The 27769-nt window shown below is 35.4% G+C and overlaps 2 protein-coding genes across 5 annotated transcripts; both read right to left on the reverse strand.

Moving 5' to 3' along the window:
- Positions 1-1646: 1646 nt before the first annotated feature.
- Positions 1647-23347, reverse strand: LOC142614752 (exocyst complex component SEC3A). Of its 2 annotated transcripts, XM_075787343.1 has the most exons (25): positions 23050-23344; positions 22175-22245; positions 21676-21756; positions 21499-21566; positions 20776-20878; positions 20543-20688; positions 19513-19630; positions 19283-19387; positions 17267-17368; positions 17049-17186; positions 11818-11946; positions 11633-11713; positions 11471-11545; positions 9816-9989; positions 9581-9734; positions 9403-9467; positions 8251-8421; positions 8081-8160; positions 5091-5172; positions 4457-4554; positions 4229-4337; positions 4047-4115; positions 3048-3113; positions 2879-2968; positions 1647-1976 (listed from the first exon to the last, which is right to left on the reverse strand). In XM_075787343.1, the coding sequence occupies exons 1-25, from the start codon at positions 23222-23224 to the stop codon at positions 1863-1865; spliced, it is 2664 nt and encodes an 887-aa protein (XP_075643458.1). In that variant the 5' UTR covers positions 23225-23344; the 3' UTR covers positions 1647-1862. The 2 variants fall into 2 exon arrangements, 1 of the variants encoding a protein (XP_075643458.1); XR_012840573.1 differs by lacking the exons at positions 1647-1976; positions 2879-2968; positions 3048-3113 and having other exon boundaries at positions 4075-4115; positions 4229-4347; positions 23050-23347.
- A 1500-nt stretch (positions 23348-24847) lies between these two features.
- On the reverse strand, positions 24848-27528 carry LOC142622477 (dirigent protein 22). 3 transcript variants are annotated; one of them, XM_075795949.1, is made up of 2 exons: positions 27331-27528; positions 24848-27189 (listed from the first exon to the last, which is right to left on the reverse strand). In XM_075795949.1, the coding sequence occupies exon 2, from the start codon at positions 25643-25645 to the stop codon at positions 25085-25087; it is 561 nt and encodes a 186-aa protein (XP_075652064.1). In that variant the 5' UTR covers positions 25646-27189; positions 27331-27528; the 3' UTR covers positions 24848-25084. The 3 variants fall into 3 exon arrangements, with proteins under 3 accessions (XP_075652064.1, XP_075652063.1, XP_075652062.1); XM_075795948.1 differs by lacking the exon at positions 27331-27528 and having other exon boundaries at positions 24848-26628; positions 27105-27306; XM_075795947.1 differs by lacking the exon at positions 27331-27528 and having other exon boundaries at positions 24848-26110; positions 26221-27306.
- Positions 27529-27769: the final 241 nt, after the last annotated feature.

Consider the following 27769-nt stretch of genomic DNA (forward strand, 5'->3'; position numbering starts at 1 on the left):
CTCTCTCTCTCTCTCTCTCTCTCTCTCTCTCTCTCTCTCTCTCTCTCTCTCTCTCTCTCTCTCTCTCTCTCTCTCTCTCTCTCTCTCTCTCTCTCTCTCTCTCTCTCTCTCTGTTGAGCCGGATTTGAAATCAAATTTTATTTGGCTTTTGTTGGGCATGTTCTTACTATTGCCATTTGTTACCTTTATGGACTTGAAATTAGATTTCATTTTGCTTTGGCTGAGTTTGTTCATATTATTGCCAATTTTTATCATTAGGGTCTATTTGGTTAGAGGGATGAAAAAGTGGGAGAATAGAAAATGGTGGAAGGATGGAAAAGTAAGAAGATAGAAAAGATTTTAATTTCTTTCCTTTTTATTTGGTTGGGTGTGGACTAGTGGAGAGATGAAAATTTTAAGTTTGGATAAATTTATTCATATACACCTGTTAAAAAATGATATCCAATTAAAACCAAAAAGTGAAAAAAAAAAAAAAAAGCTATCACCCAAATTTTTTTTTTTTTTAAATCATGTAAAAAAAATCACATCTAAACAAAAAAAAAACCAAGAAATCAAAAGAAAAGAAAAGAAAAAGGAAGAGACAACACCTAGGTAAAAAGAAAAAAAGAAGAGGCAACCTCGAACCAAAAAAAAAAAAAAAAAGAGCGACATACTGCCCATGAAATCAAAAGAATTAAAAAAAAAAAAAAAAAAAAAAAAAAAAAAAAAAAAGCAACGGACAAAGCAAGCACATGAGTATTTTTGTTATTTACCTATCAAATTCCTCCCACCCAATTTTCTCTCCACTTTGCTTTTTGGCAAGTCCGATGAGAAAACACCTGAACTCCACAATCATTTTTCCCTCTCCCCTCTTAACCAAACACTCTTCAAAAAGTTTTCTCTCCTCATTTTTTTTTCCATCCTTCCTAAAATCTACTCTCCCAAACACACCCTTAGAGTTGAATAAATAAATTTCATTAGAATGAAGTAAGATTTCAATAAATAGATTTCATTAGAATGAAATAAGATTTCTTCTTGCAACAGGGTAGTTGGTGGATTGAGATTGTTATTGTCCATTGTGTTTGGGCATGCCAAGCAACTAGAGAAGAAGGGAAAAACTCATTAGAACCCCTTTCTATTTGGGTTTGTGCTTACGTGTAATTTTTTAGTAATAGAAATTTGCCACATCTTTTTTATGTTAGACAAATAAAAAATAAAAAAAAAAAAAAAAAAAAAAACCCACCTAAAGTTAACTAAAGGACTAAAAGCGCTATCTTTTTATACTTAAAGGACCAATATCACTCATTTAAAAATAAGAGTGTTTGAAAAGTGCTTAGAGTTGTAGCTTAAACTTGATTTTAACTTATTTTTATTACTATTCATGAATTTCACTGTACTTTTTGATACTATTTATAGGTCTCATTATACTATTTAATTTTTAAAAAAAACTTTTTTTTCTACACTTTTGACAAAAAGTTTTTAACTTCAACTAAATAAACCGTTCTCAAACGGATACTAAAAGCAACAAATATACTTTAGGACCAATAAAGCAATTTCGCCTAAAATTTAAATCTTATGGATTAGTTTGACAATTGAATCAAGGGCCTAAACTGAATTTTAGCCTAAAAGAAAGGAAACAACCATGTCTAACTCGAAATCCAACAGAATGGTGGAAACAGCCAGATACATAAACACAAGAATATTATACAGTGCGATGTGAGAATTGTACACCAGTTTTATTTAACCTATACAGCCAGATAAAAGACACTTGAAAGGCCTGTCCCAAAATCAATTTATATAGAAAAATGGATTAAATGAATGATTACATCGGGCTAAAACACCTATCTACTAAAAACAAACTACTCAGGATTTTACAAAACACTCTACAAGTTGCCCAGAAGCTCTTTCATCTCAGCGACAGAGGGGATGTTCTCTGAGGGGTGGTAAATCTTGGCAACAAGTTGAACAAAACTTTCATACTTGTCTAGAAACTCCTTCTGGAAAAATATAAAACAACCTCCATTAGATATTAAAATCAACAAAAAAATGCTGAGCTCATTAATGGTGTACAGTGTATCCAAAATTTGGCTGTTAAAAACCGAATCCAAAACAGCATCTTAAGTTCAATGAACACCTTATATAGATTTAATTCCTTAAAATCCTTAAACAAATGAAGTGTAATCCAACATCAAAAACTACTTATGCGAATGTAGGATATCTACACTTTTTATAGGTAGATAGTGGGAGGGGAGATGTGGGATTGAAACCACAAATATATGACACCACAAAGAATGTCATTACCAAGGGGTCATTACCACTAGGCCATACTAAATGATCTAAAATATCTACTTAGCGATGATCTTATCCCTTCATGACTACTACATTTATTTTTTCTTAAAAATAAATTTGGACCTGAATCCCTCCATAACTACCTCAAATCATAAGAATCAGCAAAAAAAGGACTAGAAGCTTATTAGGGTTGAAAAACTAGATGAGCATAATAACTTAGCACAACCAAGGGAAGAAGTAAAGGAAATAAAAGTCATTTAGGAGATTCACCACAAAACATGGCTGTAAAACTATTACCATCAAGACAACAATGATTCCTACTTACGATTGAATGTATCTTTGATAGTGTATAGGTCACGAGATTAATGGTTATTGCTAGTAGAAATTTGGTTGGTCAGGAGGTTTTCTTTTGTTCCTTTGGGCCTTCCACATTTTTAGACCAATATTTCCATTTCAAAATTTGGTTCCTCTACACTTTGTCTTCCAGTCAATCAAAATATTAGAGTTTTGAAACATCCAAATATCTATCTGTCATAATGCCAAAGAACTCACAAAAGAGCCTTAAAATACTAAGCCCCGAACGTGCTTTAGAAAAGAAGACATCATTTACCTTGCATTTATCCCATAAAGAAGGCAACAGTTCCTCTGAAGTTAAATTCTTCTGCAACTTCTTATACATAGCACTGATGGACTTGTCAACCTGTATCAAAGAAGCCACAACATTATTACCAAAGCATGTTTGAAACTAAGGAAGGGATAATCTAACAGTAGCCACTTACCCCAGATAAAGTGGATTTTAACATTTTCCGGAGATCCATTTTTGACAACCCAAGCTGGAATGGGATCTGAAATTCATGCAGCCACATGATTTGAGCCATAATATCAGGGAAATTAGTAAACAAGTAGGTAATAGTAAAAATAAAATTTTAAAAAAAAAGCTACTGCCAATTAAAGGGCATAACAACCACCAGAAACAAACAGTTTTTAGTCATAACATCTCTATTTAAAAGAAAACTAGAACGATATTACCTTTGTGGTGGAGCAATAAGTGCTTTCTGATGTAAGTTTTAACATGGAGAATAGTACCATGGACAGTTTTGAAATTCCATTAAATAGAAGAATATGGCAGAAGTGTGTTGAATGACATTTATTACTAACAAGGTCATACCTAGTGCACAAAACACCCACTTTGTGGGATTTGTGAGAGGTGATTGATAGGCAGGCTTACCAGCATTTTTTTCTTTTTTTGGGGGAGATGCTGATTCTGGACTTGAACATGGGACTTGTTAATTTTGGTGGAAGGCACTCACTACCATTGCATCAAGGCCCAACCTTCTAATCTAATTCATGCAACGCTTTTTTTTTCCAGATAATTAAGGGGATTTGACCCCTTGAACTAAACCTTACATAAGGAGGCGAATGCCACTGGGCCATAAGGCCATTGGCATGCCAAACTTGCTCCATAATCCCCTACATTGAAACAATATTCTTGGAGACATGTAATACCCTTTTAAGTTAACTAAGGATCAACTGGTCAGGAAAATTGGATATATATTAACACCAAAAAAAAAGCTTTTAACTTAAACATCCCTTTTAAATTAAATTTATTTTTATAAAAAAGATAACATCACTCAGACCAAGGATTTAGTGGCATTCATATAGTGTTTTGCTTCTATGCAAAGAGCAAGGGATGTTCTACAAAGGAACTAAGAAGCTAACAGATTGAACACGCTTAACAAATTGTGAGCATAGGATGATACAATCACTAACACACTAACCTCTTCTGGCGTGATTGTGTACATCAAATCCTCGATTCTTCTAGCAAACTGGAAAAGGCGTTCAAATTGCTGCAGCATAACCCAAAAGTAAAATATTGCGGATGTGGACATTCCAAATAAAATGTCAAGGAATGCTCAAAAGTGGAAAAACTAGGAAATAAAGGTAATGTAGGCACACTCACAGTGTAAATAATCACGCTGATATGACGAGTGCAAGCTTGCTCATAAGCTTCACTCGCCTGGTGATAAAATTTGGCTAATGTGGGCACCACATTGGCTAGGTCATACAAGCTGCACATAACTGCTTCTAATCAGCTAAATGAACTTGCTAGTGATTCTAAGCATATATTTTGCCCTTGAGAAACACTAGAAGATCAAATTGTAACTGTGCTTGAGGAAAGGTAAACTACCTATTCTGAAAAGCTGCATAGTTTTCTAATAGAAAAATATCAGCATATTTTGGATCTGTTTGTGCAATCTTCTCCAATGTAACAAACATTATGCTAACCTGTAAAAAAAATGCCCAATGTAAGTGAGAACCAAAAATCCCTAACGCAAGAGTTCCATTAGAAAATTAAATCAACGAACCCAACATATTACATGCAATAATATAACAAAATCAAACCAACATGCAAAATATATCATCGGCAGTAATTATCACACAACCAGCAGCTCTAGTTACAGATTTGATTTGGAAAAATAAAAAATAATAAACACTGTATTTCTTGATACAAAAAAAGTCAGGTGGACCAAGGATATTAACAGCACAAAAATTCTTTCATCCATGTCACTTCTTGTCTGGGTGAAGACTTGCAAAGGATAGGTTCAACACCACCTCCCATCATCACTTATCAGCAGAAAGCCACACAAAAAAAAAAAGGGGAAGCCAACAGTTGATAATTAACGAATTAATAATTTAATTCATTACTGTTTTTACTATTATTATTATTTTTTAGCTATGTGATAAAATCAATCATTTTTTGATGCCCTGTAGCACTCTCTGCAACAATAACATGGGTACATGTCTGAGAAGAAAGCACTCACAAATTTTGTGTATGCTTGATCTACCAAATCCCTAGATTGTCCCTGGATGTACTGCTCCATACGCGTTGCAAGAGTTGCAAATCTATGCAAAATAATGAGAACAACATATTAATATAATGCCTCAAAATAATTATTTAATGTATATAAATTGAAAATTGAAATTTACAATGTTATTATACTGTACAGTCATACATGCAAAATCATTTTAATTTCCCCAATCTCTAGATTAATCAATCTGATATGAGCTTTTGGACCACAAGAAAATCCCGGACCCATCAAATAGTAAAGAAACTCGAAGAAACCTCATAACCTTATAAAGAAAGGGTTTTACACCCAAAAGGGAAAATTAATTATAAGTATGCAAAAGCCAAGGACAACTTAATGATCAAGGTAATAAGTCCAGGGGGATGAACAGTCACTTTTTCCAAATTGACACTGCATTCACAAACAGATAAAAGTGCGTCAACATCTAAGTGAACTGTTTTTTTTTTTTTTTTTTTTTTGAACTTCGTTTAATTCAAAGAATATTCATAGAGGGAAACCAATTTAACCTATGGTTTTCATTTTAGAAGCAAATTAACTTTCTTCTACAAAACCATTCTAGCAGGAGTAATATCTTTAATAATTATGTTACACTTTTTTATGTAAAAATTTCAAACTGAGCATCAATAACAATTTAGAACATCTACTTATATAAAAATAAATAAAAATTTAGAATATTTGGGAAATATTTCTGAATCCAGTATGTGCAACCTAAAATATTGACAGGCAACAGATTATTTGAAATAGTTTGGGCGAACATTACCACAAAACATTTCTGCTAAATAAGAATTCCTCACTACTTCATGTATCACGATCCACAGTCAATTAATATGCAGAGATTACCAACCTCAGTAACCATATGTTTTCAGGTTGTCAAATCAAGTTGCAAAGCATAGCTACTCTTAGCTCGTTACTTGGCAACTTTGTGACCTCTTGGTACAAGGATATGTACACAAAGCACACCAAAATTAAGCACAAATCAAGCATCTTGTACACAATAGCAAAAGAAAACAAAGAGTAAGCATTTATCCACTCAAATAACGATTTGAGGAAACAAAGCTTGAGATCTGGAATAGATTTTTCATGTCTCTCAAAAGTCCTATCATTTCGCTAACACCAAAGACACCACATGATACAGAGGGGAATCTTGTTCCAAATCACACTATTGCTGCTTCTACCAAACCTGCCTTGCCAACTGACTAGAAGCTCCTCCACACCCTTTGGCATAACCCACAAGACCCCAAACAAAACAAATAAAATACTCAAAAGTTCTTGATGGGGCAATTAAGAAGCAGGTGGTTTATAGTTTCCCCAGTTGATTTACATATTCAGTATCAGTCTATGACAAGTATGGGTCTCCACAAACTTTTCCAAGTGAAGGAAGACCAGGTCGATGGGTGTAAGAGTTTATAGTAGGATTTGTTACCTATCAAAAAAAAAAAAAGAGAGAGGAGTTTATTAAAGGATTTGACCTCAAAACACTTTTTACCTTTTTTTTTAAAGTAGTAATGTTTGATTGAAATAGAAGATTACTTCATGTTCACAATGATGAACACAAAGTATTTTTAAAAATTACAAGAAATAGAACAAAAATCGAATAGAGTTTGAAAACTCAAAAATGGAAGTACAATGTGTAAAACCCCATGTGCAAGACCAATCAAACAAGGTACGAATCAACAAGGACTTCAATTGACTTAGAGGTCTCACGATGTCCTCAAACATATGGCTATTCCGTTCCTTCCACACTATATCAAATACAATGGAGTAAGATTTCAAACATCCAGATAGTGTTTCCCAAACGAATTTCTCCATCCAAATAACAGGTCTGCTACATTCAATAGCATCCCCCACTGAACCTCAAACATCTTAAATACTTTACTCCACAAAGCATAAGCAATGTTACAATGGAGCAATAAATGATCAACCATTTCACCAATACACTGACACATACAGCATCGCCATCATTTGTAAGAATCTTACTCCAAGCTGATGTCCACACCAAAAAAAAGACACCCCCCTTGGAGCCTTGACATGCCATATACTCTTCCAAGGGAATGAATTTGCATTAGTACCACAAATAGCCTTGTAATAAGCGAAAACATGAAACATACCACTCCCATTCTATCCCACATGGCACTTGTGAGTAAATAAGGTCTAGAAAGGATTCCAATGATGTGTATCCACTCCACTCCGGTCTATCAGACTAGAATATATAAGATCCATAAAGGTTGCCATGAATTCCAGCTCCTAATCCTGAATTGTTTGGGCAAAACTTTTTTTTGATCGGTGAATTGTTTGGACAAAAATGATATCCTAGTGACGAGTTTAGTGGTCTGCCATTGATGCCTCTATATCAAATGCTATTCAAAATAAATAAGGAAACTTCTCCTTTAGCAGTTGTCCCCCACACCAGGAGTCACACCTCCTACAAGTTGACAGCTATTTGAAATCCTATCTTGGAGAAGTTGATCAGAGGCTGACAGGGTGGAGGAAACTCTAACTCTCTAAAGGAAGTCGGTTGACTTTATTGAAAAATATGCTTCTGAGCCTTCCTACTTATTAATCATCTTTGTATACTCTTCCTACAAGTGTGGCTAATAGGATTGAAAAGTTGCAAAGGGGTGTTTTATGGGGTGTTATGGGGGATGAGTTTAAGCATCATTTGATTGGATGGGATAGTGAATCCATCAGGACTGGGACCAGGACCATTAAGAATATTTTTATTAAAAAAAAAAACTTTATCTATCAGCTGAAAGTTACAGAATTTAAACAAATAAATTCAGTACACAGAAGACTGAAAGTTAAACAAATACAATGAAGATATTCCATTGCTTCTACATCTATCAGCTAACCAGAAAATGTAATGTACAAATTTCCAATTGCCATAATCACAAGAAGTTGTTAATTTGCATCAAACAAAATATGGATAAGCAAGATTTCTACTTTACCTTGGGATGTATGAGAGGACACCCATCTGCCTAACATTGCGCTCATTTCTTTCAATCTGGTGACAAGCTTCATCCACAAACTGCAACACAATTCACAAGTTATATAGGTAAAGATCATTCTCTTAATGTATATGGCGATAATCTGTTTCTCCTTGAAAGTTAAATCTTACACGGCTGAACTGCATGGAAATTCTTGACTCTAGGTCACCAAGCAAGAGACGCACAAATCCCGCTGCATCGGCTTTCTGACCTGAGAGATAGCGCTCAGTGATTCCATGCATTGATATGCAACGTAAAGGATCAATCTTGTAAGCCCAGTCTACCACAGCATAAAAGTCATCCTGAAATTCATATATATGGGCATCTTCAGTCAAAACAAAATTATCTTGCAACCTCCAAACAGTGCCAAGTACTAAACAGCAATTTTACAAGTAAAACATAGAAGACAGTAATGAAGAAGTGCAAGCCACTTAACAATCCTCATCCAACAACAACAAAGCCTTAGTCCCAAAACTTTGGGTTTAACAACATTCATCCATGTTATAGAATTTCAGCTTAGAAAAAGAAATATAAAATCTTAAAATTAAGGTGTTATAAAACACATGGGTTACTTCACTCTAATATATTTGGGTTCTTTGCAGTTTTGTCATTTTATATTTTTCTAGCACAGTTCAGAGAATACTCACTTGTCCAACCATCATCCCTTCATCACCCCTTCTATTAAGTTGACAACATGACTATCATATCCAAACATATGACCAGTAGTTAAAATTTGACCATATAAAACCCCCCTAGTGTTTAAACTTCAAAAATAGAATTGCTTATTGACCAAGATACAAAGAAGCATTTAACTTCCCTCCATACACTATTTTCATTACAATCCTAAGACCAACCAGGTACCACCTGTAAACTTAAAATCCCATTGCCAGCAGCAACAACCTTTGCCTGACATGGATCTCCACTGGACACCTATCAAAATTGTGCATATGATGACAAATCACCCTTCCAAAAGTAAGAGTAACCACCCGGGATTACATTCCACTTCTAAGCTCCACAGTGTTCAGTAATACATCAAGATCCTGAACCTGATTGGATGATAATAATAACAGATATAACAGGAAGATTGGCTTCAAGTTTTGGCCAAAGAACAGGATCTGAATTCTAACGTGGCATCCACAAATTAAGGAATTCTTCTCTTTCCAAAGATGCATGGAAGCTTTTTTGAGGGAGTCAACATGTTATAACATAACAAAGCAACTGCAAATAGCCAAAGGCACATGTGGGGACATGAACATAAATAAGCAGTATCTTGTGCACATTACCTGGATTCCATCAAGTAAATCCTGAAGAGATTCATTTAATGCCGCAAGCTCCGCTGAATTTTTACCTACAAAATCAAATAATTTATTTGAAGTCACAGTTTGAAAACTAAGAGCAGCAGATCTTCAGCATACATTAGACAAGCATAAACAGGAGCGACAGCAGATTGGGGGAAAATACCAGTTTTACTGTCGTTGTCATCAATATCCATAATTCCCAAATCATCATCGTTGGCATCATCATCGTTATATCCTGTTTTATTACCATTGACAAGACCTCCTGGAGGAACAAGTGCAGGAACTTCAAAGCACATGAAGTGCGCAAAAAAAGAACTCTGCAGTTTGCACCATAAAATGGATCTTTATACTAGTATAGTTTGGATTTCAAAACATGTGTACAAAATTAGGACTCTGACCTCATCTACAAGGAGTGGGATAAAAATTGTCAGCATTTTGGCATAAGCCTCAGAGACTGTAGAAGTGTCTGCAGCATTCACATTTTGACCAGAACCTGTGGAAGCTTCCAGCCAGACAGTTGGATTTCTCGACGCTTTTGTACTGGCACGAAGCTCATTGGCAAATTCACGAGCCTGTAAATAAATAAGAGAAATTCAAAACCATATATTTAGAACCAATTGAATGAATTAACTGTCAGCTAGTATCAAATCTTAGATCACAAGAAAAGTGTATTAACTTGTATAGAAAACAGTTGTGACCATAATGTCATCCTTTTCCCCATATAGTGTGAAGACAAAAAAGTCACCATATAGCATATCACACTGGTCTGGCTTTTAAATAATTAAGATACAGTAATAATACTGAGTGTACATAGAACCATCTTTTGATACAAACTCACACCAAGTTTCAGAGAAGTCAGTAAATAAACTAAAACCATAAAAGATGCAAGAGACAATTTGATCTGTAATCTTCCTGGTTCCCCAAATAGTAGAATGTTGAAGATAGCAAATGAACATAATAGATTTCTCTTTTCTCGAGGTGCGAGAAGGGAAAATATGGGTTTTTTCCTAAATAACTGTTCAGCTTCTTAAAAATGAATGATCGCCCAAAACACAAAGTTGCAGTTATCAAAGAACTCAGCAAAGTCACTAAACATAAAACCATGGTTACATAGTTGACACAAAAAACCATATCAATAAAGTGTTTATAGACTTATAGGGTATTCGGGAGCCAACTGACAAATTATCTACACAGATAGAGATAGTTGGAAACTTAATTTGCAGATGAGGTGTCTGCATTTGTGTGGAAACTAGCTAAACTTCCTTAACTCCCGCTCATATGCATAGACAGCATGGCAGTTGGAAAGAAGTACAACATACCAGACTACTGTAATATTGGTAGTTTTAAACACATGCAACATTAGCCCAGTTTAAACCATGTTTGATAAATGTTGGCCTGTCACCCAATTTTGTAGACAACATCCGTTACACTATTATACCATTATGGCCAGCCATACTGCACATGTCCTAAATTCTGATAGTGTATTGGTCACGGCATCCACAATAACCAATCCAGGCTATCCAGCTGCTAATATCTTCCTCTAGACAAGACAATACCCAATCTATCTAGTAGGGTTTTGTTTTGAGTAAGATGTTTTCTACAGGTGTATATTTTTTTCTTTCAAAAAACGTTGACATTAAAATCTGTCAGATAAGACTCTTCCAGTTGGGGCAAAGATAGAATAGGTGCAGCAAAGCAGGCAAAATTGTTCCAACATCCAAGGACAGTGTAACTGAAGTTTTGCAGCTGCAAACATAAAAGTTGAAACAACTCTACATGACCAAGCAAGGCTGCTAACTGAACCCAAGGAACCACACTTGGATAGGTTCAATTCTCAAATATTTCAATATTGAACCAGTTGACTGGTGCAGAAACCTAGCCTACCCATGATAAACCATAAGGATTACAAGAAATCATAGCATCTAAGCCTTCACTTGATGAAAAAACATGTCACTGAAACTTCGTTGTACAACCTTCGCACGGATAAATATTTTGATACTAAAAAAAGACAGTAAGATCAAGACGATGTTATAAAAGATTTGTGATCCCTCACCTCCCGACGAAGAAGCAAGTTAAGGGAGCCACAATAAGCTTTTCTCAGTGAACCCAGGCAATTCTTATCAAGACTCTGCACATTCAAACAGGTAAAATAATATGAAAGGAAAAAAAACACTTGACATGGCATTTGAAATTTACAGCAGTGTCTCAAAATGACCTTTAGATGTTGTAGAAGGCGAGCGTATGTCCTGCATTTGTACCTCAAGTCAGCATGATCGGGCCTCTTCAACTGTCCCCGCTGTTCAATAAATCATAGAAGCAATACTTATAATTCCAAATTAATGAAGATTTTGATCATTTCCAAGATTTAAACAACATGAGGGTGGGGGGAAAAAAGAGTACCTGAGAAAAGTAACTCTTGTCACTTATCATGAAATCCACCAAGCTGGCAAAGTAGTTGCTCAAGAACACAGAAGCTGTCCTGACAAATGTACTTTTCAACTTTTCAAGTTCTGCTCGCTTCTCTCTAACCTGTAAGAGTTTCAGCTACTATCATCAAAATGAGCCAGTTTTGCAGAATAAAGATATTCAAAAGACTTTCTATGCTAGAAGTCATAAAGAATGGCATTTACAACGAGAGTAAGAAATTAAGTCATAATTGCACCAATGGGTTCATTCTTGAATCCCACAATCGATATGGTCCATTTACCCGCTAGGCAGCTACTACAAATATGCTGCAAGATGCTAGCAATTGATGCAGGAACCAAGATTAGAGAGAAACTTGAAATAGGGTAAATATTCTTAACTAAAAATTTGAATGATGAAAAAAAAAAAGGTAGGAATTCCTGGGTCTATCTGATGTGGAGTACAGACTTTCTGTAGGTCTAATAAGTTGTCACAGTTTGCCATTCACATAAAGAGTAAACACTTTTTGTTTATAGGTAAATACAATCCATGCACCCATTGACATAAAACAAAGGTCTCTAATACTGAATGATTTCAAAGGGGATGGAAGTAAAGGGAAAGTTGTAGGTTGGGTTGCAGGATTCTCTTCGCAACATGTATCTATAGGACTTTTGACAGGCTAGGATTAGGATTTAATGGTGGAGAAAGATTGATCAAAGTTAGGGATTTAGGGTTTCCACCTAATCAAGGAAAGGGTTTTGGTTTGATGGCAAAACAAGGAACAGAACTAAAGTTTGGGTTTGATGGCAAGAGCTCCTAGGTTCGATCCCTATCTTTAATCAAATTCCCATTTAAAATGTTAAAAATCCCACTTGTTAGGCCCTCACTTATTACGGGTTATGCCAAGATGTGAGGGGGAGTGTTAAATTTTGATTAATTGATTAAATTCGCCATTTCCTAACAACTTAAGCTTTTGGAGGAATTGCTTATTTAACAAAGGGCTTGAGGTGGAGGCTGTCTACTAGTGGTAAGTTCAATGTTCAATTGTATTATGAAACCTTAAGAGGCTCCACTAGAGTAAATTTCCCATGAAAGAGCATTTGGTGCACTAAAACTCCAAAAAGAGTTACCTTTTTTATATGGATAGAGGCATGGGACAGAATTTTAACATGCAACAAGCCTTTTTTTATAGGTAATAAAAACTTTATTGATAAGAAAAGTACAATGAGTTTACAATAGTAAACTCACTGCAAAAAAGCGGATACAAACAAATCATAGGGAAAGGCTAACAGAATTTTAACATGCAACAAGCTTACGAAGAGAGGCGAAATTTTGGAAAATTAGTGTTGTATGTGCAAAAGAAGTGATGAAATGGATCGTTCACTGCTGCATTGTATAGTCACCCATAAGTTGCGGGTTTTTTTATTTTATATTTTTTGTGTTCGGGGTTAATTGAGTAATGCCTGAGAGAGTAGTGAATTTACTGTTTGAGTTGAGGAACTGGTTTGGAAATTACATTAATATTTTACTTGGAATATAGCTCCCTTGAACTTATTGAGGGTAATATGGAGGGAGCGGAACAATAGCATGTTCATTGCAGTGGAGACCTCAGTTATTGAGCTCAAATATGTGTTTTTGAGAATATTATTTGAGTGAGATATGAATGCAGCTGTAGACTTTATAAATTCTCTTTCTTTCATAGTGTAATTTTTAGGGGTGCTTGAGGTTTGTTACTCATATATGTAAATGGATAAACTACATATTTGGTCCCTAACCTTTATGCTATATTTCAATTTAGTCACTAACCTTTTAAATGTATCAATTTAGTCCCTAACCTTTTAGTATTGTGTCAAAGTGGTCCCCGCTATTAAGTGGTGGATGGAAAATACTAACATGGCTAATAGCTCAAATAAAAAAATTGATTTTTAAGCCACTTAGATGCCACATGGACTATTTATTCAAAAAAAAACAGGTTCGATTTCCCAATAGAACTAGATGGGTGTGAATTCATAACCAACAATATCAAGCAACGATCTTGACAAGAAGATCACACAGCTCATGGAGTGCAAGCCACTCTTAGAGCAACTTGTTCCATTCTATTAATTGTTTCTCTGTAAAAAAGAAAAGAAATTTAGGATTTGTTTGGTTACGGAGAAAATACAAGGCAAACGATAACAAATTAGAGTTCATTTGAATCGAAGCAAATTATTAGCAAGATTATAAATCTATGTCAAGATAATGGAAGAAAGCAATGTCCAGGTGGCAATGACTGTCCTTTCTCACACCTTATGGTTTGAAGCTTTTGCAGTGTTTGAGATCCAGTGGGCAATGCCGAGGTCAGTCGGCTCTTTTTTCTTTATCTAGAGAAACTGGTTTGGAAAGCATCTTGCAACCATTTGGAATTTTTTTTTTTTTTTTGATAAGTAACAAAAATTTTATTAAAAAATGAAGAATAGCCAACCCGAGTACATTGGGAATGTACTATGGGGGCATAAATCAATAACCAAGATTACAACGATCAAGTAAAACAGGAAGGGAAGAACAAGAAAAATGACAAAAAACCACACTCCAATCGAGGAGAGTGTGTAGGAAAAAAGACTTAATCTCTAGTATAGAGCGTTCACAGCCCTCGAAGCATCTCTCATTCCTTTCGCGCCAAATACACCATAACAAGCAATGAGGCACAATTCTCCACAACTCTATATTTCTATGTCTTCCAAACTTACCCTGCCAAGACTCAAACAACTCAATAACCTTCTGAGGCATAACCCAATGAATTCCAAAAAGGCAAAACACCAACGACCACAACTCACAAGCAATGGGGCAATGAAGAAGAAGATGATCCACTGACTCCCCACAATTCTTACACATATAGCACCAATCCAGAACTAGCACACGTCATTTGCGAAGATTATCTGTTGTTAAAATCTTACCTAAAAAAGCAGACCATGAAAAGAAAGCTACCCTTGGAGGAACCTTCGATTTCCAAACCAACTTCCAAGGGAAGGGTAAGGTGGTAGGAGGGTAGAAATAAAGATAGAATCCTCTAACCTCAAAACCTCTACTCCTTGCTGGCTTCCAACACAATCGATCCGGACCCAAACCCCGTACTGTCGAAGAGTAGACCATATCCATAAACCGATCAAAGGATTCTTGTTCCTAATCCTGTGGAGGACGACGAAATTTAGCATCCCAATGAATCCTCCCACCAGACCAACACATAACCTCCGCTACTGAAGAATCCTTTGTTCTACTAATACAATAGAGCTCCGGAAAAGCCTCTTGGAAAGTACGATCACCACACCATACATGCTTCCAAAACTTCACTCGAGTACCATCCCCCACATCATACATAAGAAGTTTAGAAAAACGTGTCCAACCACTCCTAATATGTCTCCACAAACTAACACCATAAGCACTGGTCACCTTTTTCGTGCACCAACCACCCCAATCATTCCCATATTTCACTACAATAACCCTCCTCCATAGAGCATCGGTCTCCATGCCATACCTCCATACAACCATTTGGAATATGGTCTTGGCATGTTTAATGTAGTTAGTATGGCAGGAACGCAATACCCGCATTTTTGAAGACAAGGAGAGAACATTAGGGGAGTCTTTGGTAGAGTAGTTTGAGACGAGATTTTTGTAGTTTGAGATAGGATTTTTGTAGTTTTTCCGAAATACGTGTAGGTGAAAAAGTGTGTGGAAATGTGTATACTGTTTTTAAAATGTGAAAATGTGAGTTTGGGATGGGGCACCAAACAAGCCCTAGATCATCTAAAATCTCTCCTCTTTGGTACTCTATTTCATTGGGCTTGTATTTGGAGGTGTACGAATTGTATTTATTTATCTGAATTCTTAGTCTCTATTTCCTTTAGTTCTTGATTATATTGTATTTTTTTTTTGTTCAAAGTGTTCGCCATCGTGAACATAATGTTCAATTTTTTTTTCCAATAAAAGTCTTATTACCTATCAAAAAAAAATGACTATCCTTGCTTTTCAAAACTTTTGCCAATTGTTTCTTTCATTGGCAGACTGTGTGGTGCCATTCTGATAATGCTACAGATCAGCAGTAGCATTGATGATGGGGATGAGCACAGGCAGTAAAGATGATTTTGGCCAAATGGAATTGACCTTCATTTTGTTTGTGACTCACGTGTGCATATCAAGTTATCAACCCAATTGAGTGGTAATGGCCGAGTTTGTGTCTCCTTGTGATTTCAAGGATTTGAATCCCAATTGTACAGGTTTAAATGGACTGAGTTTTTTTTTAATTTATTATTTTAGGTCATGTAGCATCCACGTGGCATCCTAAGCGGAAAAAAAAATTTATTTTTTTATTTTAGTAGTTGGCCACGTCAGCATTTTCGGTCCATCAGTTAACGGCAGAGACCATTTTGACACAATACTAAAATGTTATGGACCAAATTGACACATTTAAAAGGTCAAGAACTAAATTGAAATATAGTATAAAGGTTAGGGACCAAATACGTAATTTACCCTATATAAATCTAACCGTAATTGGACTTTGGACTTTACAGGCTTTGACTAAAAATTCTAAACTAGATAACTGTTTTTTTTTTTTAACTATTAGAAACAAAAAATATAACCTAATGACAAAACTACAACCCATCCAAGAAATCTTAAAATTAAAGAAATACTACATACTCATAAAATTAAATAAGACTAAATTAAAATAAAAGGAGCTTCTAATTACCTAACTCAGCTTATGTTGTTCACAGCCAGTCCCAAGCCCAAAAAAATGAGGGTAGTGGCAGGTTGATGGCTAACATAAAATTTAGTCACTCTATTATGAATGGATTCACAATTAGCCGCACCCAAAAAAAGTTGGGACTAAGGCCTCATTGTTATTGTTCTCATTACCTGCATCACCCATACAAGAGTGAACATGCAACCTCACCTCCACCTTGTTTTATGGGGGGAGGAGATGCCATTTGGTCTAGAGTCTAAAGACCCTTAGCAGCTAAAGTTACCTTTAATTCTAGATTATTACAAATTATTCTCAATATGGATCTTACCATTATATCAATAGCCATGAAAAGATAAAGGCCATCATGTACTAGGTCAATTTCAACTTGTGCATGTTGGAACAAGCATAAATATTAGAAGAATGTTAGTCCTACTTATCTAGAACAAAGTTCAACTGGCCCATAATTTTTTAAAAGAAAAGAGATGATAAACAAAGAAAATGGCAGAGTACATACAGCTCGCATGTTTGCATAGGTAGAATCCAAATTAGGCACTTCAAGGCCACGTAAAGCACCAGTTAACCACTCACATGCTTCAATATTTTGAAGCATGCGGGCTTCATCAAATGAATCTCCCTTCAAACATGCTGCATACTACAACCAAGGAAATGTCATTAGAAAGACCAAAAACAAGTTGTTCAAACTCAAACCAGTAATCCAATTGGAGAAAGTACCTCTGGAGGCACATGCAATCGTTCAAGAAGCTTATCAAGTTCCTCAATGAGAGCTTTGTTATTCACAGATTGCATCTCCAAATTGTTATTGCGGGTTTCTATCTGGACACGAGTTAACAATATTTTCGAAATCATACTAAATACATAAAATTGAGAAGTAAAAACAGAATTTAGGAAAATTAGCCATATAAGTAACATGGTATATAAAACAATCACTTTTTCAACAAACCCTAACAGAATAATAATTTAGCAGCATAACTGCTTTTTTTTATCAACAAAATTACCACCATCTAAGAGTTTTCTGCAACTATAATTGGGAAGTGAAAATAAACACGCATTGGACATAATTAATTTATATTGAGAGAGAGAGAGAGAGAGAGAGAGAGAGAGAAACTAGAAAACATGGAATGATCAACATCCTTATTATTATTTTATTTTTTTTTATAAGTAACGGAAGATATATAGTAGAGAAGAACACAGCCCCGTACATAGAAAATGTACTAGAGGGGCAAAAACATCAAGAAACCAAATTACAATAATCAAGCAAAACAGGAAAGGAAAAACAAGAAAAAGATGGTAAAACTAAACACCATTCGAGAAGAGTAAAAAAGGAAAAAGACTTAAACTCAAGAATGGACTGTTCGCGACCCTCAAAGCTTCTAGAATTTCGTTCCCGCCAAATACACCACAACAAACAATGCAGCACCATCCTCCAAATAACGAAATTATGATGACGCCGGAAATTGCAAGCCCAACAATCCAACAAATCCACTACCCTTAAGGGCATCACCCAACAAATACCAAACAAGCAAAAGACCATACTCCACATCTCATGTTATAGGACAGTGAAGAAGGAGATGATCTATAGATTCCCCACACCTTTTGCACATATAACACCACTCAAGGACAACAAAATTCTTCTTCCGAAGATTATCAATAGTTAGAATCTAGCCTAAAGCAGCAGTCCAAGAGAAAAAGGCAACTTGGGGGGGGGGGGGGAACCTTCAATTGCCACATCATTTTCCATGGGAAAGAAGAGGCAGTAGAGGGGGAAAGGAAGTGATAATACCCACTCACCTCAAAACCTCGACTTCTGGTTAGCTTCCAACAAAGCATGCCAGAACCAACACTCCGCACCTTTGTGGAATATATCAAAACCATACACAAGTCCAAAGATTGTAACTCTTGATCATTCACTAACCAGCGAAATTGTAAGTCCCAAAATATTCTCCCATTTGCAAAGCACATAACCTCAGAGACCGAAGCATCCCTTTTCCCATTGATATTGTATAAATCTGGAAACGCATCCTTAAGAGGGTGATCCCTACACCACACATCATCCCAAAACTTCACATGAGTACCATCACCCACATCATACCAAAGGAAGTTGGAGAAATTCAGCCAGCCACTTCTAATGGATTTCCACATGCAAACACCATATGCCCCAAACACAGATTTTGTACACCAAGCACCCCACTCATTCCCATAAAAACAGCTATATTTTCTGGGAAGAAAGGAGGGGAGGCAAGGAAACCTTTTTAAAAAAAAATAAATAATAAAACTTCATTGAATGAAACTAATCAACTACAAAGAGCCAAATCACACGGGAAGGGTGCTGAGGTAAACATGAAAACAAACAACACTAAGATACATGAAAAGTACAACTATCAAGTAAAGCAGGCAAGGAAGTAAAAGTGAAAACACTCAAAGCCATTGTCCACCCAAGCAAAGTATGGAAAAAGATAGTTTCAGGTCTTGAGTTGAACTTTTGGTTCCTCCATAAATTAGAGCATTCCTCTCCCGCCAAATACCCCACATTTCTATATTTACTTAACTTACCCGACCAGCTAGAGCAAGGAAACATTTTTATTTTTTTTTTATAGATAATCAGGAAATTTTTATAAAAGATAGAAAAAAGAGGAATACAAGAAGTTCATGATGATGAACTTTTTATAACATGTAACAACGAGCTAGACATATAAATAGTGGGCACAATAAGTATGTTGAAGTCCTTACCGATTCAATGTCCTCTCTCATGTGTCTAAGCTTCACATTAAAGATGCCTAACCATTCATCCATATCATCAACACAATTTGTGGCTGACTCAAGCCCGTGCAATACCTGCAAGACCCACAATCAAAATGTAAATCACAACACATATCTGTCACGTTAAAGGACTTAATAAAGGAAAAACATAAACAGCACAACCATTCATCAAATGCTCTAAAAATGAGTACAAAAATTACCTCATCTATCAAAGGTTCACTTTCCAAAATGGCATGCACATTTGCTGCTTCCAAAGCCAGAAGCTCTCGCTTCAGCCTTTCGGAAAATGCCTCCGCCTCACCAATTCCCATGACATAACTGCAAATCATTTTTTAAGAAATATAACTAAAAAGGTGGTGCCACGGTGGCAATTTGTCTTTCTTACTAGTACTAACCACAATTGGCATTTAAGGACAGAAAAGAGTAAAATAATAACACTAAACTCTCAAAAACTTCTTCATCAACCTAGAAAATTTGGTAGCAATCAACTGTTCCTTCTTCAACAAGAACATGAAGCCCAACTCAAGCCCTAGGTCTACCAAGCTTTTTAGACCTTAATGCAATTAAAAGAAAAGAAAATACGATCCTGCAAAGCTTCGATGGAAAAGAAAATGAGATAAAAAAGAATGTGGCCCACTTGGCATTTTCATTAAGTACAAAATGTCTTTGAAATGGATGCATTTTTTTTTATATATAAGAAAATGGATGCTTCTTTAAAACTGCAGGGTCAACCAATGCCAACAGAATCACAAGACAAATTCTATACAAAATCTCTATGGCTAACAATGATTATTCAAATAAAACCTTGCATTGAAAAGAAACATTGAACCCCAAAAATGATATCTGAATTTCAGTGGCCGAACCCCAAGAAATTAGTGCGAATCCATTACAAACAAGAAAGGATGGAGAGAATGCAATCGATGCAGTCTTCCTCCTTTCATGAGACCCTAGGTTGGTGTCAATGCAGACCTTGACTAGCTCACACATGTCTAACCCATTTCCATATATCAGTTGCACGAAATTGTCGAGGACCTTAAAACCTTTTTCTTCTCATATAATGGAATTTCAATAGTCTAATAAAATTAATATATATCTCAACTTGACCAAATAACAATCAATAATAGTCATTCTTTATCAAATATCAATGAGACATCCCAAATTAGCCAAACAACAATAAAGGCCACAATTAAATAGATGCAACTCAGAACAAAGAATGCAAGTAATACATACGTGCCCAAAAGAGCCTCCATATCCTCCTCCTCGGCCTGAGAAACAAGTTCTTTTTCAACGGTCACTTTCAAGTCACTTTCAGTCACTGTTGCCACAACAGGCCCGTCTGTTAGGTTCCTTTGAGTAGTAACTGAGGGTGTGTTTTCCTATTCAGCAAAAAATTATATGAAAGGGTTGTTAGATTGTGAATCCACATAAAAAAAATCTAACACGTAGAACATCATCATACGTACCTTTGCCCAAAGAGCCATCTCCACAACATCTATGCCAACTACTTTAGGAAGACGACCCAGTACATCTTTACAGATGTTTAAGATACAAAGTAAAAGGCGGTTCCTACAAGAAAAGGTCCAAATCAATGATTAGCTGCATTTTTTTCACAAACAGCATGAGAGCATATCAAATCAAAACCCTATGCTATAATTCCAAAATAGTGCAAGAAAATTAATACTTGCATTTTCTAAAGAGAGGGGGGGAAGTAGAGAAAGAGAGGGAATTCACACCTCAATCCAAATTCAAATATAAAATTTTACTATCAATCTATCTTTTTACAATGCATGTACATGGATATTTATAGCCTAGGAGTTAGCTATTGTTGATGACATCATCCATTACTAACTCACATTTATCACATGCTAGAATACAATTATAACATATTAATCACATGCAAGATCTAATAAAGCACATGACTTCTACTTCTAACAACTTCCTAAAATCTAGCTTGTGCTCGTGCCTTTAACTAATTTTCCCTCCAATTTTCAAATACCACAACAAACTTGGCACATGTGGATTTAGCTACACTATGGCACATGTGAAATTCAGCCCTTAGGCTTGGCTGGCCTTGTGCCATGTCACTCCCTCATGCCACATCACCATACCGCATCATCATCATCCATGTTACGAGTTATACTCCTACCTCAATATTTTTAAGAGTGCATTGCTCCCATGATATTTACCTGTCATCAATATTGCGCATGGTCCACTGAGGTGGAGTAACACTTTGGCTTCTGAGGTTATCAAAACCCTATAAGAAGTTTGGTTAGAAGCTAAAGGACAAAAGAATGTGCGTACATAATCAGAATCCAAATGCAATATAGAGCTCTCTCAAAAATACGTAAGAGATTTAACATTACCAGTGTAAACGTACATCCACTGGGATCGTTTGCTATAACCTCCACTTTTGATAGATGTTTTAACTTGTACAACTTTGCAGGCTGCAAATGAAAGAAATTTTTTCAAAAATTATAATAAAAAAGATCATTGGCAACAAAGCAAAATTTTACAGAAAATTATGAATCGGTAGGAAAAGATGCAACTCATTTTCAATAGTTCTATTAACCAACTCATTACTGGTGATTATATTTCCTATCTTTTTCTATTTATTTGAGTCAATCAGAATTGAAATTGCTTGCAAGATTTGTTAGATCACACAAGCCTAGAAATTTCCACAGCCAGCCTCATGTGCCTAAACATACAATCATGCCAGCCAACAAGTCATTGTGGCAATGTTCACACATATACTGGGCTTTGGTGGAGTTTGAGTTCCTATTACTGAATCTCCATTCACTCTTAACCTTATAAATTTTGAAAACATTTTGAAAAATTTCCAAATATAAGAAATTCAATGTTTACCTCAAGAACTCCTCCAGTTGAATACTTCATGACTCGAAGAAAAGCTTTTATCCGCTGACCTTTTGATTTTGCTGCACAAACCACTCACAGTCACTAACAATGCCGCACAAATTAAATACCAGAACCTAATCCTAGGAATCAATTTAATAAGCTGTTAATCATATATGAAAATGTACACCCATGTGGGGGTATATGTATATTACCTAAATCTATAACTTTTCATATATCTAGATAAATTTCAGACCATAACCAAATCTCACCTTAAAGTGCATTGGCAGTATTTAAAGTAACATTAAAGTGCTTTTGTTTAAACTAACCAGTGCCATCATGATCCTCATCAATACCAGCGTTGTGAAAAAATGTTCACTAAAACTTAAAATTTTATCTCTTTACAGAATCATCCAAACAATAAGAACCATGGAAATCTAAAAGAATTACAATCAGGAGTATAATAGTTTATTAATTAAACTCATTCTCGCTTTCGACATTCAAAAACTAATTGAATTTCAACGAATGAGACAATAGCATAGGTCAGAGGCTTTGATAGTATTAAAAGTAACTTTAAAGTGCTTCTGTTTAGTACAAACCGGGGACGATTTCGGTCCAATTCTTATGGTTCCCATTTTGATTAAAATTCTGCAACAAAAGTTACACCTTCACTTGTACACTACGTATATCTAACACTGGTATCGATGTGGAAACCAATCGAAGAGAGTGAGGAACCATAGAAATCTAAAAGAATTACAGCAATTGATAATTTTAACTTCATGATTTTAAGCTAGAGATGAAACTCGATTTCGCTTTTCGACATTCAAAAAACTAATTGAATTTTGGATGAATCAGAGAGAGAGAGAGAGAGAGAGAGAGATACGAACTTGAGAGAGCGAGAACCCTAGGTTTGGCCATTTGGCGGCCGAGTTTGCCGGATTTGCCCCAGATCCCTCGACTCTTGGCGACGCGGATCGACATCACGATCTTCTGCTTGGTGCCTTCGATTGCGGCCTCGCAAGCTCGCCTCAGCTCATCGTCGTCCGCGCTCGATTTCGCCATTTCCTGGTTTTGATTTCAACTTTTCTTCTTCTATATGATTCAGATTTCAGAGAGAGAGAGAGAGAGAGAGAGATAAGACACAACACAGATGATGAAGGTGGAAAATGTCGGTATGAATTTCGATAATGTAATTAACGGGTCGGTGTTTTGTGCCTACGGGTCGATCTATACGTATCAAACCCGGCTGAATTTGTTGCCAAGAAACGATTTTTTTTTTTTATATATAACGGATTAAAATATATATATATATATATATATTTAAAATACACTTTCCCCTTTTGGTTGTTTTTCATCTATATTCTCTTTTTAGGCTTTAAAATTTTTATTTTGATTATTTATGTTTAATTCTACTTTCAAATCATCTCTTCCTTACCTTTCATTTAATTTTTTTTTTTAATTTCATTTAATAAAAATAGGTCAGCTCAACCCTCCTAACCAATCCATTTTTTTTATAAATTTGAATTTAATTTTTTGTATTTTTTTTTTTTGCTCGCCGACACAAGTACAATCAATCTATATAAACAAATTTGTTAGATCGCATCGTTACATCGAAATAAAAGTATTTAATTAATCTAAGTTCATGTAATTTATTAATTATTAAAATTCTCTTCTAGTCCTATATAACAATGACGTAAAAGGGAAATGTTAAATTAAAAGGTTAGTTTTACTATTTTTAAATAGTTTAAAATTTTGATATAATTAATGATTTATTAATATTATAGTTTATTGTTCTTTTATTAAATATTATTTATTACAATATCTACTAAAAAATTATGCAAAAACAAGAAATTTAAAAAAAAAAAAATAGATTTTAGGTGAAAAATGTTAAGATCTAAAAAGTCAAATAAAATCAATATTTTAATATATTAGAATAACTTATTTTGATTGTCTTCAAAATGCATAGAGCATGTCCTCCTTGGCTCTTTTAAGAGGACAATACCTTCTCTCCGAATGACATAAATGGATTATGGAAAATGGACCAACTATTAAATTAAGGGCTAAAAATTGGATACCACCGGGACCAATATTTGGTTTTCATTGCCCCAACACCACCACATCCAAAAAATTTCTCTCTTCCAATCCACTCTTGGTGCAAATTAAATTCCTTTTCTAAATTCAATACTGAATACACCCCATCCCCATGGAGTACCATGTTTGATTTCACCATTTGGTTAGGACATAACTCCCTAGTTTTTAAGTGTCAAAATATCCCTCCTCATATCCTAAGAAATAACTCTCTGTCCCATGCAATCAAATTCTACTTCTTAAGTAATATCCCAGCACAATACATACACATCTAAACTCATATAGATATATTGGACACCAGTACAAATCCCTTTCATTAATATTAACATAGATGGAAGTTCTAAAGGTATAGCTACTATTGAAAATTTGGATTATGTGTAGTCAGTTTGTCTTTTGTTTTGTAAATAAGGGCATAGCAATTCTTGAAAATTTGGATCAAGTCCCATTTGTATTCTATTGTACTAGTGTTTTTTTTTTAATCTAATAAGCATCCCACTTTTATGCACACACATGAAAAAAAAAAAAAAAAAAAAAAGAAAAAGAAGAAGAAGAAGAAGAAGAAGTGGGCCTAACAGTAATTATCAGACCCAATGAGTCATATTGTCTCAACATGTATGTTGTACAAACAGGAATCAAACCTTCCTCTGAAAGAGTTTTTAAGTTCTGGACTTTCTCCTCTCAAGAAAGAACTACAATGTACTACAAACCAAAAAAATTAAAGCAAGGCAGTAACGTTTCCACGGTCAAGCAGAGAAGTATTTGGTATTATTCGGCCTCCAAGACACTGTCAGTCTCTCCTTTTTAAACAAAAAAAAAAAAATGAAAGAAAAGTCATCATGGTATTATCTGTGATCGATTAGGAAATCTAAGTTGAAGTTTTACGTGGTAAGTTGATGCATCCACATCAGTTGGTAATTGGGTATGATCAGCCTGTGCAAAAACAGCAAGCCCACGTGCAAAAGCAAAAGACCCAGTTCCACCAACCACGGTGAGTTCTTCTCTGTCCTTATGAGCAACATGCTTGGCCTCAACACTAAGGCTACCTGAATACTCTTTAGTGTCAAAGCTCAGATATATGATATTGAAAGCCGAGTGTGCAAACTGTTCCACAGGAACTATGAAGCCCTGGGCTTTTCCCACAACCCTGGAAGTGTTTTCTGGTCCCTCTGTTAGCATACGATGGAAAATAAAGGCTTCAGCATCTGATTTTTTCACGGGTTGAGTGCTGGAGCTTGCAACTTGTGGTTGTTGTATGTACAAAGACAAGGCTAGCCAAGGTGGTTTTGTGTTATTCTTTGACGGCTTTTTGTGGGACATGGGAGAGAGCAAAGCCAAGAGAATGACTGCCAGTATGGCTAAGGAAACTGTTGTGCAAAATATGACTCTAGGAAGCATCTTGCACCAACGAGATTGCAGTTGGGGTTTGAATTTGGTTTCTATAAAGATCGCTTTAATACTTCAATAGGTGAGATAAACTTGCTCCTCATTGTTAATGGTTTTGGCCACCTAATCCACTCTTCCAATACCAAAAACTGGTAAACCTAAACCAATTATGAATCTGCATGCTTTCCTGAAGAGTTAGTGGAACCTTATAGCTAAAATCCAAATGCTTTGCTCCTGATACCCACTTGTTATATTTGAACTTACAACTTATGTGGATTTCTCAAAACTATGTAGAATTCACATATTTTGAGATGAACAAAACATATCTGCTCATTTTTTGCCCATTAGAGAAAAACAAAGCAAAACCTCCCCTTAAAAGAAATCTCTCCATCATTATACTACCTTTGAATTCAGGGCACAAAACATTTGTGTTGGGATTCTCCACAGACAGCGTGTATTCTTGAGATTCCCCAGCACCTAAGAACAAATTAAAGATTAGCGTCAAATAATATAAAAAGGAAAAAAAAATGGTTTTTCCCCGTCATATACACTGCATATGTGATGTATAAGTTTTTGAAGAGCCTAACCTCAAGTGATCGATTGAATGGACTGATATGGTTAATCACTTTGCCCCTAGCAAAATCAAACGTCATGTAGAAAAGATTATCCAAAGTCGTGGAAGAAAGCAGCATTGAGACAACGGATGCATTTATCTATGAAATTAAAGTATGCCAATAGGCCATATATACACCCTTTTTTTTGGTGCCAAAATCCTAGCAAGGTAACACCTCAGAATTGCTGAATGAACACAAGGCTATACAAGCCATTTGCATGCCTCATTGATACACAAAGACTTCAAAACACAAGATATTTGACACAAACATTCTACAGTTCACAACTTATAATGAAATATAAAATGGCAGCATCTCGGTGCAAACTGGCACCTCCAGGTACAGGACCCTTTGGGACGTAAATCTTGCTGTGTCTTCTTCAAACTGGCAAGAGAGATTTTCATTAAATCAAACTTAGCCACTTAAGCTGCTAAGCAGCAAAAATAAAATAAAAAAGGTTCCTGAAGACGTGAAGAATAGATTTTTATCATGTGCTAAGAATGCAAAACAATTAATTGAAAAACTACAATATTTCAATGGAATCCAACAATTATAAAGATAAATTATTCGAACTCTGAAATCCCAAGTCCTCTCTATTGCCAAATATTAGGTGACAAGATCTCAATCAGCAACAATCCAAGTTCACAAATTATGACACAAAGTAAATTTATCTTAGAAGCTTGATAAGAAAGTATAAATAAATAAAAAATTCATTTATGCATATAGACCACAAAGTTTGATCAGAAACTATGTTTTTGTTTAAGCTACTTCAGGACACAAATTTTCTCAAGCTCATTAATTCAGGCCACATATTCTCCATACTCTATCCATTCAATAGATGGCTAATTATCACTTCGCACCATTGGTGTGATGGTCATTCCACAAGTACAAAGTTCTCGTGAGGTAGGAGAGTAGGGCAAGGGCCGGGTTCAAGTCTCCAAAAGGCTGCAAGAATCAGAAATAACCAATGAAGTACATGACACCAAGAATCAGAGCATAACTACTATCACATCATGCTTAGCCAAAGAAAGAAGCCTCAATTTAAGAATTCTACAAAAACATTACTATCAGTTAATATAGTAGAACCTAAAAGGAATCTGAAAATAGAAAAAGGAACACCAAATTAATCCTTATCGGACTGATAGTGTAAGAGCACCATTCAATGCAAAGGAGCATAAATCTTCAACCAAAGCAAGTAATTTATCCATGGGAACTGAGATATTATTAGTTCCCTACACTTCAAACAAATTTACACCATTTGCGCATAATGTTTCCTTTTATAATTCAATCTCATAGGACACATGGCACTTAAGTAAAGATCAACCCAACAACAAAATGGCGTCACTTTCCATGAGACTCCAAATGGGATATCCCCACGATCTGGATATATGCCCACCAAAAAAAAAAAAAAACACCAGAAAATAAATAAAGACCGGACAGGATAAAGCAAAAGCCTGTATTATTTTTCCCTGGCAACCATTGGCTACAAACTTCGTTAATTTACCTGTCTCGCAAAAATAAGAGG

Source organism: Castanea sativa, chromosome 1, assembly GCF_040712315.1.
Source record: "Castanea sativa cultivar Marrone di Chiusa Pesio chromosome 1, ASM4071231v1".
NCBI classification, from domain to species: Eukaryota; Viridiplantae; Streptophyta; class Magnoliopsida; order Fagales; family Fagaceae; genus Castanea; species Castanea sativa.